At 35.7% G+C, this 17,480-nt stretch overlaps 1 protein-coding gene across 3 annotated transcripts in view; it reads right to left on the bottom strand.

The window, feature by feature from the left end:
• LOC127872886 (poly [ADP-ribose] polymerase tankyrase-like) overlaps positions 1–17,480 on the bottom strand; it is a 255,395-nt gene that overhangs the window by 62,588 nt on the left and 175,327 nt on the right. For all 3 annotated transcript variants that reach the window (XM_052416370.1, XM_052416369.1, XM_052416368.1), the window contains 2 exons: positions 5,951–6,152; positions 347–571 (listed from right to left, as the gene is read on the bottom strand). In XM_052416370.1, coding sequence (XP_052272330.1) covers positions 347–571; positions 5,951–6,152 — 427 coding nt within the window. The remainder of the gene's footprint in view (positions 1–346; positions 572–5,950; positions 6,153–17,480) is intronic.

A 17,480-nucleotide genomic window follows, 5' to 3' on the forward strand; every position in this document is an offset into this window, starting at 1 on the left:
GAAAGGTCTTAAATTAAATTTAATTTTCTAAGGGACTTCAAATGGGTGAGAATATGTTTTAAGTGATCAAGGGTTAAGAATAGTTGAAAGACTCAAAAACAAAATCTGAAAAGAAAACATTTTACATCTGACTGAATTGAACTCAAGTGTTTCTGTTAATCTGTTAATAAGTTATATTGCAGATATGAATTTACCTTTAAATTCTAAGTGTGAACTTGATTTCAAGCGTGAGACTCATTTGATTTTGGTTTGTAGTTATGGTTAGTAGCTCTAAATTGATTTCAGAATATGAAACAAATTGTGAAGTTATGGCTTTGACACAAAATATGCACGCATATTGTATTACCGTTAATAACGATACTAGTTGGCTGTTTCCTAAGAGATGACTGCTTCGATCCCAGCCGGGGTATAGGCAGATGATGCGCTTCTCCGTCCTCCTCCTCATCTTCAACCACATCAGTGTCATGATCGCTATCAGACTCTAGTTCAGCGTTAGCACCCTCCTCAGCCATTCCTGCATCGTCATCACCCTCATCTTCGTCAACATCCTGATTGTCACAGTCACTAGCATCTGCAATAATATGATCCAAAATATGCATAAATTACCAGTTTTCATTAAAAAAAAAAATTTTTCTGTTCTGTAATCCTTATTCCTTCATATTATTATTAAAATTTTGAAAACACATGCTTGTGCAGTCAAACTTTTGATGAAAATATCAACTTCTTTTAAACCCAGTTAAGCTTACCACAATAATTTTGAACCAATAAATATTTAAAGAATTATCAAAATATTTATTTTTTGTGCAATCAAATTAGCAAAACCAAAAAACAAGAGGGCCAAGATGGCCCTAGTTCGCTCACCTGAGAGGAGTCGGTTCATTTAATCTTTAGCAAACGTCAAACTTGACCTAGATATTGTCCAGACAAACATCCTGGTCAAGTTTCATCATTATTGCACCAAAACTCTGGCGTATGGAGTCTTTATGAGTTTTTTGTAAGATTTGACCTGGTGACCTATATTTTGACCCCTCTGGCCTCATGACCAAACATCAAACTTTGCTAACAAACATAAATATTATGACCAAGATTCATAAAATCTGAAACAAAATTGTGATCTCTAGAGTGCTTACAAGGATTTTGTATAATATAATGAAAATTTTGACAATCTATGGGCAATAATTATGGCATTTATTATGCGATTTTGATCATTATCAAACTTGGAGGACATCTTGCGGCCATATAGCTTCTCAGCAACTTTGATAAAGAATGCTTGAGAAATGTGAATGCTAGAGTGTTCACAAACCAAATGTGGACCAACGGACTGCGGACAAAAACCAATCCTAAAACCTCACCTGAGCCGTCAGGTGAGCTAACAAGTGTGTTTTTTTCACCGATCTGAGCCATTTTCCAACTTGTCCAAGTTATCAATAAAACCAATGTATTGACTAAGTTTCACAATGATTAGGCAAAAAATGTGACTGCTAGAGCGTTCACAAGGTTTCTCTTTAGTCATATAAGGAAAACTGCCCCAACCCCCCTGGCGGCCATTTTTTTTAACCAATCTGGACCATTTTTGAACTCATTTGAAATATAAATAAAACCAATCTTTTCACCAAGTTCCATGATGATTGGGCATAAAATGTGACTTCTAGAGTGTTCACAAGCTTTTTTTTTAAAAAGTGCCCCCTCCCCCCTGGCAGCCATGTTTTTCAAAGGACTAATACCATTTTTGAACTCAACTCTCGTATCTAGAAAACAAATATTCTGACCAAATTTTATGAAAATTGGAGTGTTCACATGTTTTCACTATATACATAAAGAGAAAACTGCCCCGCCCACTGGCGGCCATGTTTTTTTTTACTGATCTGGACCATTTTCGAACTCGTCCGAGATATCAATAAAACCAATGTTTTGACCAAGTTTCATGATGATTGGGCAAACAATGTGACTTCTTGACTGTTCACAAGCCTTTTTTACTATATAAATATAAGGAAAACTGCCCCGTCCCCCTGGCAGCCATGTTTTTCAACGGACCGGAATCATTTTCGAACTTAACTCACGTATCTAGGAAACAAATGTTCTGACCAAATTTCATGGACCAAAAATGTGACTTCTAGAGTGTTTACATGTTTTCACTATATACATAGAGCGAAAACTGCCCGCCCCTTGGTGGCCATGTTTTTTCACCAATCTTGACCATTTTCGAACTCATCCAAGATATCAATAAAACCAATGTTTTGACCAAATTTCATGATGATTGGGTAAAAATTGTGACTTAGAGTGTTAAAGTCACTATCACGCTCACCAATACATACGGCTACTGTATTATGCTATATAAAAACATTCCACAACAAGTAGTACAATACGATGGTTAATTACAATAGGAAGACCCTAAATACAAGTAACATTGATGTAAAAACGTTATATTACAAGCATTCGGCAAGTTTTAATCATCTAAATATCGTTCCACGATGTAATCTACTTTCGCTTTCGAGTCAGGATCGGATTCATTCGGGTTACGTTCATTTGCATAATTTATACAAGCCATTTTCGCATTCGCTAAGTTCCAGTTACCCAGAATTCATTTTGATTTCACAGAATGATTATTCATGCTACGTCATGCTTCCAACGCTTACCGTATCCAATCTCGTGTTCGCCCGTAAATGTTCGGATATTTCACGGGAGATATAAATGGAATTATTTGTGGCCAAAAAAAAATTAAAAACGAGCATTTTGTATATCGTTAAATCAATTCTACCAGACAACATCTAACGTTGAAATTTTGCATTTTGCTAAAAGGAACATTGATTTTTTTGTGGGTTAGCTTTATTTAACGAAATATTCGATATTTTTGAGCGTGATTGTTACTTTAACAAGGTTTCTCTATAGCCAAATAAGGAAAACTGCCCCGCCCACTGGCAGCCATGTTTTTCAACGGACCGGAACCAGTTTTGATCTCAACCAACATATCATTTAGACAAACATTTTGATAAAGTTACATAAGGATTTGGGCATGAAATGTGACTTCTAGTGTTTACAAGGTTGTTGTTTTTTTTGACCTAGTGACCTAGTTTTTGACCCAGCATGACCTAGTTTCAAACTTGATCGAGGTATCATTGGAACAAATCTTCTGACCAAGTTTCATGAAGATGGCACAAGAAATGTGGCCTCTAGAGTGTTTACAACCAAATGTGGCGTCCGGACGACGGACAAAGACCGATTCCAAAAGCTCACCTGAGCAATCAGGTGAGCTAAAGAAGAATAATTCATAAACTAGAGCTTTGTCACAGATGTGACGAATACCCCCACATGTCGCATTGACACAGAATATTTTGCATGTTGTCTTCACAAAAATCAGCGGACACCATGCTCATTGTTTAACAGCACTAAGTGACCCCGTGACCTAGTTTTTGACCTGGCATGGCCCATGTTCGAACTTGGCCTAGACATCATCTAGATACAACTTCTGACCACGTTTGGTGAAGCTCAGATGAAAACTACTTGAATTAGAGAGCGAACACTATGCTCAATGTTTAAAACTCACTAAGTGACCCAGTGACCTAGTTTTTGACCCGGCATAACCCATATTAAAACTTGACCTAGACGTCATCTAGTTACATCATCTGACCAAGTTTGGTGAAGATTGGATGAAAACAACTTGAATTAGAGAGCGGACACTAAATACGGACCGACCATCCGACAGACAAGCTCACTCCCATATACCCCCCTAAACTTCGTTTGTGGGGGTATAATAATAACCAGGGTTCGACATTAACTTTTTTTACAGCCAGACCATCGGACCAGCTCCTCTTAAAATGTACTAGCCCGAATCTGATGTCTACTAGACCATAAATGACATAGCAAATAAACACAATTGTGTCGTGTAACTGTTTAATCAGGTTTTATAAGTAAATAATTAGTGAACACAAGAAAGTTATTTTGATGCACAGAGTAACAAATAAAATATAACTATTTTACAACATAAATTGTTTGTTATAATTTCACTGTTAATCACCAGTTAAACAAGGGCTGTTTGTAAAACATGCATGCCCCCCATATGGGCTGTCCGTTGTAGTGGCAGCCATTGTGTGAATACGATTTTTGTCACTGTGACCTTGACCTTTGACCTAGTGACCTGAAAATCAATAGGGGTCATCTGCGGGTCACGATCAATGTACCTATGAAGTGTCGTGATCCTAGGCAAAAGCGTTCTTGAGTTATCATCCGAAAATCATTTTACTATTTCCGGTCACCGTGACCTTGACCTTTGACCTTGTGACCTCAAAATCAATTGGGGTCATCTGCAAGTCATGATCAATCTACCTATGAAGTTTCATGATCCTAGGCGTATGCGTTCTTGAGTTATCATCCGAAAACCATTTTACTATTTCGGGTCACCGTGACCTTGACCTTTGACCTAGTGACCTCAAAATCAATAGGGGTCATCTGCGAGTCATGATCAATCTAATGAAGTTTCATGATCCTAGGCGTAAGCGTTCTTGAGTTATCATTCAAAAACCATTTTACTATTTCAGGTCACCGTGACCTTGACCTTTGACCTAGTGACCTCAAAATCAATAGGGGTCATCTGCGAGTCATGATCAATGTACCTATGAAGTTTCATGATCCTAGGCCCAAGCGTTTTTGAGTTATCGTCTGTCAACCACTTGGTGGACGGACCGACAGACCGACATGAGCAAAGCAATATACCCCCTCTTGTTCGAAGGGGGGCATAACAAATGATGTCTGTACAGCAGGTGACATTTATTCAACGTCATCAAATTCGGGCCTCCTTGACCGCTGTGCTCCATGCTACCGCAGCTCCAAGGCCCTTTTTCTATCATAATCTGTGTCAGTTTTACCGTCGGATTCTTCTTTATTAACTTATTTGTCGGACAAAAATCCAATCTTGAACAAAGCCATTCTTTAAATTACATTCTCTCGTCTGCTACGCCAAAATGTTTACATTGATGATACCGATTTTCAATAGAAGTCGTAAAAACATGATGTAAAGTTCTAAGGCAATGCAGAAAATCATTAATATTCATGAGAACTTGACCAATGGAAACAAGCAATTTCTGCGGGAAGCTCTCCTTCGCGTCTAAAAATAGCAATGAATCATGTGAATGCTCCGCGTTTATTTATATACGCTAGTTTTGTTCTGATGTAAATAACGGATACGAGAGTTATTTAACACATTAAGAGAAAAAGGTTTTCGGTTAGTTATAGTTATATGAATCAGTATAGATTTTTTATGTACGACCAGTCGGACAAGCTTGCCCACAGTTTTACTAGCCCGACCACCGATCTTACTAGACAATGTCTGTCGGACGTGCCTTAGTGTCGAACCCTGATAACCAATAAAAAAAAAACAAGATGTGTTTGTGAAACACTATGTCCCCCCATATATTTGACATTTGACCTTGAAGGATGACCTTGACCTTTCACCACTTAGAATGTGCAGCTCCATGAGATACACATGCATGCCAAATATCAAGTTTCCATCTTCAATATTGAAAGAGTGTATATTAAATGAGCGATTTTGACCCATATTTTTGACCTTGAAGGATGACCTTGACCTTTCATCCCACAAAATCTGCAGCTCCATGAGATACAAATGCATGCCCAATATGAAGTTGCTATCTTTAATATTGCAAAAGTTATGGCAAATGTTAAAGTTTGAAGCAAACCAACAAACAAATCAACAGACAGGGCAAAAAGGAAAGCGGACGACAATGAGCGAGGTCTGGTATTGTAATGCGCATGGGGAGGTTAGAGGGTTCAGGTAATGACCTTAAAGCTAACCCGGCCCCTAACCTACCCATAACCAAGGGTTATCTACCCTATACCAGGCCTCGCTCGTTGTCGTTGTCCGCTTTCCGGGCAAAAAAAATATGTCCCCCACTATAGTGGTGGGGGACATAAAAATAAACTACACTAATACACTCACCTGGGTAATCTTCATCCTCATCCTCTGCAATCTTTGGGGGGAAGTCATCATCAGGGTCCACGGTAGTTTTGCCTGCAGGCATGACTGCAAACACCCGACACGATACTTTCTTCTTCAAGGAGGGTTTACTGCCATGGGCATCACCACCTTTATTCTCCTTGTAGTCGAAATCCAACAGGATACATACTAGCTTCTTCTCGTTCTGTGAAAATGACAGCCAAGCAGTCTACTTTATACCTTCAGTGATCTTTATTGAAAATACTTAATGTTTCTGTAGAACATTATATGGGGTTTTCAGCTAAATTAACTGCTTAAGAAATCAGCATTGTAAGGTCAAAACATAACTGTATGCGATAGAAAGTTTTTGCAGCAATAAACAACACTTTCATGACTTTTTTGCACCATAATTAAAATAAAGATACTTAGTATAAGAGAAGAACATTACAAATCGTACCATTGAAATAACTGATTATTGTCATGAATTGTCGGCTAAAAACATGTGTTTACACAAAACTAAAACTAACCATTTCACTCTCAAAACTAAAGTAAACAAGACTATTGCCAAGCAATAAAAGTCCCCTACCGGCTCCACCATTGTCAGAAATTTCACCATTTTCAGAATATTTTATTTTTTTGTTTCCATAGCAACCACAATTTTTGACATAGGAACAAAATGAAATGACGAGCATAATGTCCATATTGCCATCTATCCATGTTCCAAGTTTCACGAAAAATATTCAGAACTTTAAAAGTTATCGCTTTAAAAAAAACACACCATTTTCAGCACTATTTCTAGTCTATTTGTTGCCATAGCAACCACAATTTTTGACGTAGGAACAAAATGAAATGACGTGCATAATGTCCATATTGCCATCTATCCATGTTGCAATTTTCATGAAAAAATATTCAAAACTTCTGAAGTTATCGCAGGATCCAGAAAAAAACACCATTTTCAGCACTATTTCTAGTCCATTTGTTGCCATAGCAACCACAATTTTTGACGTAGGAACAAAATGAAATGATGTACATAATGTCCATATTGCCATCTATCCATGTTGCAAGTTTCATGAAATAATATTAAGAACTTTAAAAGTTATCGCAGGATCCAGAAAAAAACACCATTTTCAGCACTATTTCTAGTCTATTTGTTGCCATAGCAACCACAATTTTTGAGGTAGGAACAAAATTAAATGACGTACATAATATCCACATTGCCATCTATCCATGTTGCAAGTTTCATGAAAAAATATTAAGAACTTTTAAAGTTATCGCAGGATCCAGAAAAAAACACCATTTTCAGCACTATTTCTTGTCTATTTGTTGCCATAGCAACCACAATTTTTGACGTAGGAACAAAATGAAATGATGTGCATAATGCTAACATTGCCATCTATCCATGTTCCAAGTTTCATGAAAAAATATTAAGAACTTTAAAAGTTATCGCAGGATCCAGAAAAAAAACACCATTTTCAGCACTATTTCTAGTCTATTTGTTGCCATAGCAACCACAATTTTTGATGTAGGAACAAAATGAAATAATGTGCATAATGTACATATTGCCATCTATTCATGTTGCAAGTTTCATGAAAAAATATTCAGAACTTTTAAAGTTATCGCAGGATCCAGAAAAACACACCATTTTCAGCACTATTTCTAGTCTATTTGTTGCCATAGCAACCACAATTTTCGACGTAGGAACAAAATTAAATGACGTACACATTGCCATCTATCCATGTTGCAAGTTTCATGAAACAAGAGGGCCATGATGGCCCTGAATCACTCCACTGTTTTTTAAGCAAAAAAAACGTGCAATGCGCATGGATTGAAATGTACTCAAGCATGTGACTTTCTCTTTCTATCCCTTGTCCCACTGGGCGATTAAAGTTGGAAGGGTGAGCATTTTTATATATACATTTGGCCCCAGGGACATAATTTGAACAAACTTGGTAGAGAACTATAAGATGTCACTGCATACCAAATTTGGTAGCCATAGGCCCAATGGTTATAGACAGGAAGATTTTTAAAGTTTGCACAAAAGAGGCTTTATATAAGCATATGTTCAGTTTTGTGACCCCCGGGGCAGGGTCAAATTTGAGCCCAGGGAAATAGTTTGAACAAATTTGGTAGAGGACTATCAGATGTCACTACATACGAAATTTAGTAGCCCTATGCTCTATAATTATGAACAAGAAGATTTTTAAACTTTGCACAAAATAGGCCGTATTTAAGCATATGTTCATTTTTGTGACCCCCGGGGCAGGGTCAAATTTGACCCCAAGGGCATAATTTGAAAAAACTTGGTAGAGAACTTAAAAATTTTAATACATACCAAATTTGGTAGAAATAGGCTCAATGGTTATGGACAAAAAGACTTTTAAAGTTTGCACAAAATAGGCCCAATATAAGCATACTGTGAAATCATTTATTTTCGCCAGCACGAAATTTCGTCATTTTTATAAAAATGACGTTTTCGTCAGCACTTAAATTCGCCAATTCATGACTTTGAAAAAAAAAAATGCTTCTGTCAATATCCGATTTGTTTGTCCGAAATATATCGCGGTTGCGAAAAATCGTACTGGGGAAAGAGGAAGGACACTTGAGAGTCACTTGCAGGAGGTGGGGCCTGTTTGTCACATGTCAATATACTAGTCGTTTGTTATCAGGTGATCAGTAATTTGCCCCCATTAGTGTATCATTATTATGATTAGCGGATTAGTGGCACCGAATAACCGTTAACAAGTGTTTGAAACCCGGGTTTGAAACAGTGAAGCCAGTTGCCAATTAGTCCTATTCATTTATTATCATGGCCAAACTAATAACAATCTTACCTTTATCGGCGCACATTAGAAAAGGTGTGAAGATTATTGGTTAAAATTAGTGTTAACAAACTGTTTGGTCAGTTTTCAATAAAGTTTCATCGTAAATATTTGATCTCTTTGATACAATAATTTTCGGAAGTGTAAAATTAACAGTGCATTATGGGACAGCGGTTTCATAGTGCAAAGTTCAGATTTAATTGTAACAACCAATGAACAAGTAAGTTTAAATTAGATTGAATGCAATAGGATACAAAGCAATGTTTAATTGCGTCATACTCAGTAATTCGAAACACGTGCTTTCCGGGGATTTCCTGGAAAACGCGCGCAAAAAAAAAAAGTGAATTTTTGAAAACAATTTCCCTACGTTTGGATGGAACTAATCGTCATGATTGCTAATTTCTCTTTACCTGTTACGTTTTCAATTGCTACAAGTAACAATTATTTGAAACATGTATCGTAAAACTTGTAAAAGCTGTCAATTATTAAAACGATGGATAGCCCATAAAACGAAGCACAAGCTATTTTTACACCTGTATTGTAGTTAAACGCAAACAACCAAACACAAATCAAAATGTTCTGTATTTATTTGTAATCAATGCGGAGAATGTATACGGTAAGTATATACATCACAATCTTTTAATTGTGTTTATTGTCTTTGATCCGGATCTAATCCGGTGCGTGGAGGCTGTATAATCTTCTGCAACAACACTGAAAAACACAAAACACACAATGGGTAATAAAGTTAACAATAAGCGCTTATCATTACAATTCTACCTAAACGAAGTCAACGCAGTCAATACAGGTGTACTGCTTTTGCGTTTTAGAGCAATGTCACGTGTCAGTTAAGTACACTGTGTAATCTACACGATTTTGTGTCAAAACCGGATTTACTTGATTACGTAACGGACGGAGTATGTATGCGTGGATTATGTTGGATTTTAGTGCCTCATGCCTTTGGTAATTCAGTCTTATTTTGTTCAAATATGGACATAATTGTTCGTGAGGATCTTGAATTCGTCAATCGGTCGACTGACAAAATATACGAAAATTAATGCCTGACGATATATAATGGTTTCACAGTATGTTCAATTTGGTGACCCCTGGGGAACGGTCAAATTTGATCCCAGGGGCATAATTTGAACAAACTTGGGAGAGGACTTTTAGATGTCACTACATACATTTGTACCAAATTTGGTAGCCCAATGCCATACGGTTATAGAAAAGATTTTTAAAGTTTGCACAAAATAGGCCTTTTTTAAGCGTATGCTCATTTTTGTGACAACCCGGGCAGGGTCAAATTTGACCCCAGGGGCATAATTTGAACAAACTAAGTAGAGAACTATTAGATGTCACTACATACCAAATTTGGTAGCCCTAGGCCCTACGGTTATGGACAAGATTTTTTTTAAAAGTTTGCACAAAATAGGCCTTATTTAAGCGTATGTTCATTTTTGTGACCCCCTGGGCAGGGTCAAATTTGACCCCAGGGGCATAATTTGAACAAACTAAGTAGAGAACTATTAGATGTCACTACATACCGAATTTGGTAGCCCTAGACTCTACGGTTATGGACAAAAAGATTTTAAAGTTAGCACAAAATAGGCTTTATATACGCATATGTTCATTTTTGTGACCCCCGGGGCAGGGTCAAATTTGACCCCAGGGGCATAATTTGAACAAATTTGGTAGAGGACTATTAGATGTCACTACATACCAAATTTAGTAGCCCTAGGCCTTACCGTTATGGACATGAAGATTTTTAAAGTTTGAACAAAATAGGCTTTATCTAAGCATATGTTCATTTTTGTGACCCCTGGGGAATGGTCAAATTTGACCCCAGGGGCATAATTTGAACAAATTTGTTAGAGGACTATTAGATGTCACTACATACCAAATTTGGTAGCCCTATGCCATACGGTTATGGACAAGAAGATTTTTAAAGTTTGCACAAAATAGGCCTTATTTAAGTGTATGTTCATTTTTTTGACCCCCGAGGCAGGGTCCAATTTGACCCCAGGGGAATAATTTGAACAAACTAAGTAGAGAACTATTAGATGTCACTACATACCGAATTTGGTAGCCCTAGGCCCTACGGTTATGGACAAAAAGATTTTTAAAGTTTGCACAAAATAGGCTTAATATAAGCATATGTTCATTTTTGTGACCCTGGGGAAGGGTCAAATTTGACCACAGGGGCATAATTTGAACAAATTTGGTAGAGGACTATAAGATGTCACTACATACCAAATTTGGTAGCCCTATGCCATACGGTCAGGACAAGAAGATTTTTAAAGTTTGCACAAAATAGGCCTTATTAAAGCGTATGTTCCTTTTTGTGACCCCCGGGGCAGGGTCAAATTTGTTCCCAGGGACATAATTTGAACAAACTAAGTAGAGAACTATTAGATGTCACTAGATACCGAATTTGGTAGCCCTAGGCCCTACGGTTATGGACATGAAGATTTTTAAAGTTTGCACAAAATAGGCTTTATCTAAGTATATGTTCATTTTTGTGACCCCCGGGGCAGGGTCAAATTTGACCCCAGGGGTATAATTTGAACAAATTTGTTAGAGGACTATTAGATGTCACTACATACCAAATTTGGTAGCCCTATGCCATACGGTCAGGACAAGAAGATTTTTAAAGTTTGCACAAAATAGGCCTTATTTAAGCGTATGTTCATTTTTGTGACCCCCGGGCAGGGTCAAATTTGGCCCCAGGGGCATAATTTGAACAAACTAAGTAGAGAACTATTAGATGTCACTACATACTGAATTTGGTAGCCCTAGGCCCTACGGTTATGGACAAGATTTTTAAAGTTTGCACAAAATAGGCTTTATATAAGCATATGTTCATTTTTGTGACCCCCGGGGCAGGGTCAAATTTGACCCCAGGGGCATAATTTGAACAAATTTGGTAGAGGACTATTAGATGTCACTACATACCAAATTTGGTAGCCCTATGCCATACGGTTATGGACAAGAAGATTTTTAAAGTTTGCACAAAATAGGCTTTATCTTAACATATGTTCATTTTTGTGACACCCGGGGCAGTGTCAAATTTGACCCCAGGGGCATAATTTGAACAAATTTGGTAGAGGACTATTAGAAGTCACTACATACCAAATTTGGTAGCCCTATGCCATACGGTTATGGACAAGAAGATTTTTAAAGTTTGCACAAAATAGCCCTTATTTAAGCGTATGTTCAATTTTGTGACCAAGGGGCAGGGTCAAATTTGACCCCAGGGGCATAATTTGAACAAACTAAGTAGAGAACTATTAGATGTCACTACATACCGAATTTGGTAGCTCTAGGCCCTATGGTTATGGACAAAAAGATTTTTAAAGTTTCAACAAAATAGATTTTATATAAACATATGTTCATTTTTGTGACCCCCGGGCAGGGTCAAATTTGACCCCAGGGGCATAATTTGAACAAATTTGGTAGAGGACTATAAGATGTCACTACATACCAAATGTGGTAGCACTAGGCCCAATTGTTATGGACAAAAAGATTTTTAAAGTTTGCACAAAATAGGCTTTATATAAGCATATGTTCAATTAATTGACCCACGGGGCGAGTCAAATTCGACCCCAGGGGCATAATTTGAACAAATTTGAAAGAGGTTCACCCCAGGAAAATTTGTGAGAAGTTTTATCAGAATTGGACTTGAAGTTTAGAAGAAGATGTTTAAAGAAAAAGTTAACGCACGGACGCACGCACGACGGACACAGGACCATGACATAAGCCCTGCTGGCCTCTGGCCAGTGGAGCTAAAAATATTTAAAACTTTTAAAGTTATCGCAGGATCCAGAAAAAAACACCATTTCAGCACTATTTCTAGTCTATTTGTTGCCATAGCAACCACAATTTTTGACGTAGGAACAAGATGAAATGACGTGCATAATGCCCACATTGCCATCTATCCATGTTCCAAGTTTCATGAAAAAATATTAAGAACTTTAAAAGTTATCGCAGGATCCAGAAAAAAAACACCATTTTCAGCACTATTTCTAGTCTATTTGTTGCCATAGCAACCACAATTTTTGACGTAGGAACAAAATGAAATGACGTGCATAATGTCCATATTGCCATCTATCCATGTTGCAAGTTTCATGAAAAAATATTCAAAACTTTATAAAGTTATCGCAGGATCCAGAAAAACACACCATTTTCAGCACTATTTCTAGTCTATTTGTTGCCATAGCAACCACAATTTTTGACGTAGGAACAAAATGAAATGACGTGCATAATGTCCATATTGCCATCTATCCATGTTCCAAGTATCATGAAAAAATATTCAGAACTTTTAAAGTTATCGCAGGATCCAGAAAAAAACACCATTTTCAGCACTATTTCTAGTCTATTTGTTGCCATAGCTACCACAATTTTTGACGTAGGAACAAAATGAAATGACGTGCATAATGTCCATATTGCCATCTATTCATGTTCCAAGTTTAATGAAAAAATATTCAAAACTTTTAAAGTTATCGCAGGATCCAGATAAGTGTGACAGACAGAGACAAAACCATAAGTCCCCTCCAGTGAAACCGGTAGGGGACTAAAAAATGGGAACACAAGATCTAGCATGATTTCTGCCTTCCACAACCCATCACCGTGATTCAGACCAGCGTGACAAATACTTTCTTCACCGCGATACAGCGTGGAACGCAGTGATATGGCCATGGCAAAATCCGGTGACAGGCTCAACAAAATAATAAAAAGAACTCGTGCGCATACATTATCGGGAAATAAATCTCAGAGTGGACCACCGTGATCATGGCGGATTACAGCGGTAATTTACGGTGAAATACAGGTACATGTGAATAAACATGTACATTTCGATATATATATAATACTTCATATTAAAATAGTCATTTGTGCCACTTTTTCCTATTTTAGATTTACCCTCTTTACAGAATCATTTGACATGTCTTACATGGAGCATAGATTGCGATTGGTTTCAAATGTTTCTTCATGAAGTTTCACGTGTTGTTTTAATTAAATATTTTTTTGTTAGCATTTCGAAAATGCTTGATTGTTCATATACATGTAGAGCTCGCCACCAATATCATAAAAACATGTTGCATGTAATTTGATATCAGACGATTTCCTGTTTCTATTGTGCCATGTTTTGTTTACAACACGTGTAAATTTGAGACATCGGCAGTAAGTATTCAATTCAGTGATATTTTAATATCATAGTCCTGCAAAAAGATCATTTGTCATGTTGGCGAATGACTATTTGCTTATCTGTGCTTTGTTCATTTCATAATTCATTTCGATACACATGTAAACAACGTATTTGAAAGGATCTTAACATGATGATCAATATTGATTTACTTATAATATGTAAATTTATATTTATCACAATATTACTATTTTTATAATTTATGCATAACATTAAGTAAAACATATCAATCATGGCTTTGATTGATGTACATGTAAATCACTGTATAATAAAATGTACATGTATACAGAATATATACAGTCTCGTCTCGATAAGAAATGTTGATAAGAAATCGCTGGGAATTTAACATTTTAATATCACATGGAGCTTTTTTTTAAACTGTTTTACTTTTTATTTCGGGTATGACCATGAATATGTTTTTTCAAAAAATAAAGACATCATAACAATGCTTACAAGATTTATATTATTTATATTGAAAACATTCATTAAAATACATGATCATGCTACAAATATGAACTATGAATACATGTATACCTTTTTATTGTACATGTCCCATTTTAAAATACGATAAATACTTGTATACTTACACAATTATAATGGAAAAAATTAATGTCCACATCATTTTACAATTTCTAATAAAAGATGTAGAATTTGATGTTTATTAACACATAACAGACCTGTACATAAGGTATTTGTGCGCCTCTTTTCACTTCTGACTGTATTTTCTATTAAAATCCCAACAAATATTCACACTCTCACCTCTGTACGACAGCGATATATTTTGATAGTAAGTTAATTGGTAAATAAAGATATCTAATTTGATATTCACAGAAACTTATTACAAACCGACAGATCTTATACTAAATAAAGTAATTATCAAATCTATATGGGAGACGGTAGCCATAAAAGTGTTGTGTAAATTGAAATATAACATAACATAACATAACATTTATTAGGCATAAAACAGCATATTGCAAATTTATAGCCTATACACGGTATGTGTTTGTGAGAAAGCAAAGACATGGTACATGTATTTGAGAAGTACAACACAAAACGATGAATACGAATAGTTAGGTAAAACAAAAGAGAAAAAAAAAGACATGTCAAAATAATTCAAAGAATAGAATCAATAATAATACAATGATAATTGCTTTATCCAAATATATATACATTAGGCAAATGGAAACAATAATCATAGTTAATACGGTTAACTTATTATTACATCTGTTCTAATAAACATACTAAATTGAAGGCATATATTTTATATTACGTTACATTTGACCTTAGTTTTTGGGCAAAATAAACATATTTTGATAGGTTCTTTAATACCTTTGTTGATTTTGATGACATTAGAATTTCGAATTTGTTCAATGTTGGCCAATGACGAAAGTACGGTTTTAGGTATTGTTGTCTAATTCCGTTATATAGGGGGCATACTAATAAAAAGTGGAATTCGCTTTCTATAGCCTTCATATTACAGTAAATACACTTCCTATTTTCTTTTGGTATGTTTTCATGACGACCTTTTTCTATCGCTAGATTATGTGCAGAGATTCTGAATTGTGTAAGTGATATTCTAAATTTATTGTTATTAATACATTTTAAATATTTTTCCGTTTCAAAGTCATATTTGAAATATCGGTATGCAGCCAGTCTATTTGAGTTATTTATATTTGTGAACCAAGTCTGTTTATATATATCCAAAATTCGGTTTGTTATTATTTTTAGGTCGTACTCGTTTGGGATATGCGTATTTTGTTGCATCCATATAGAAGCTAATCCTATGTGTTCGAGAAGTTCTTTAATCTGATAAGCCCAGTTCCTACCGGCATATGTATTATTACTTTCAGCATCGCTCTTAAGCAAATTATAAATAGATTTTGTCAGTAGGTTGTTGTTCGGATCAATGATTTTTAACCAGTATTTAACTAATGTCAATTGTCGTTTTACATACATTGGGTGTCTACCTAATTCCCCGTAAAGTCCGTCTAGATTTGTGGATTTTCTGACTTTTAGTATCTTACGTAGGAATTTACAATGTATGCGTTCGATATCTTTTCCTTCATGAAAGCCCCATGTTTCGGCCGCGTAATTTAATTTGGACCCAACTAGACTGTCAAACAGTCTTCATTTTTCGTCTATGTTTAATTCAAGTTGATTAAATACTGTAAACAAATTGTGTAATGCGAATTGTGAATGTTGAGCGATATGTTTTTGTGTACGGTTCCAGTCTCCGTTTTTGTAAAGATTTACCCCCAGATATTTAAATGAATCGACAATATCTAATATTGTGTTATTTAATGAAAAATTATATCGTGTATGTCTACCTTTTTCAAAAATCATTATTTTGGTCTTTTTTGTATTAACTGTTAATTTCCACTCGCTGCAGTAATTTTCTAAATCTTTAAGTAGCGATTGTAGTGCGTTAGACGAGTGAGCGAATATGACCACATCATCAGCGAAAAGAAGTATGAATAATTTAGTATTCTCAAGAGTGAAAAGGTCATCCATATTATCATTAAAACTTGAAACAATATCATTTATGAAAAATAAAAATAATAACGTTGAGCTTTGGTCGCCTTGTTTTGCCCCAATATTCGACTCAAATAGTGATGTATATGTTCTTTCATGCCGGACACATGCTTTGACAGAGTTATACATGCTCCGTATGGCGTTTACGAATTTTGTGCTTATGTTTTCATTAATAAGTTTTTGGAATATAAAGGTTCGGTCTAATTTATCGAAACATTTTTCGAAATCTACGAAGGCACAATATAGCTTTTTCCGTTGGCTAAGTGTTTTTTGTATAACAGTTTGCAATACGAATATGCAGTCTACTGTAGACTTTCCTTTCTGAAAGCCGAATTGGTTTTGTATCAAGTTTTTATGTTTAGTTGACCAGTTTGTCAATCGATTTAGAAGTACTGTTGAATAAATTTTTGCCAGAATATTAATAAGGGTGATACCTCTATAGTTTTTTGCATCCTCTGTATTCCCTCCCTTGAATATAGGTATAATAATTCCTTCACCCCAGGATTTTGGATATTCACCATTTTTATACATTCTGTTAAAAAGTGCTAATATAAATGATGATAATTCCGGTATAGTATTTTTATATATTTCTGCGCATATCTTGTCGATACCGCTGCTTTTGTTATTTTTTTGTTCGTGGATAGCAATTGTAACCTCTTCTAGCGAAATGTCCTTATCTAAGTCTGGATCTGACCTTGAGGGATTATTTTCGCGCGTGCTATTTTCGGTATTACTCCTATTGTCAGAGTATAATTGTTTAAAGTGTTCATAGAGTGCCGTTGTGTTTAAATTGGTTGGGCTGTTGTCTTTCTTTAAATACTGTATTTTAATTGTTTTCCAGAATTCTCGTGGCTTTTGTTTACTAAGATTTTTGAGATTGTTTTTTTCTTTATGCATGAATTTTTGCTTAAATCGGCGTTTAGTGCGTATATATTTATTTTTCGATTTGATAAATAATTTTCGGTTATATTCATTGGATCGGATC

This window comes from Dreissena polymorpha, chromosome 3, assembly GCF_020536995.1.
Source record: "Dreissena polymorpha isolate Duluth1 chromosome 3, UMN_Dpol_1.0, whole genome shotgun sequence".
NCBI lineage: Eukaryota > Metazoa > Mollusca > Bivalvia > Myida > Dreissenidae > Dreissena > Dreissena polymorpha.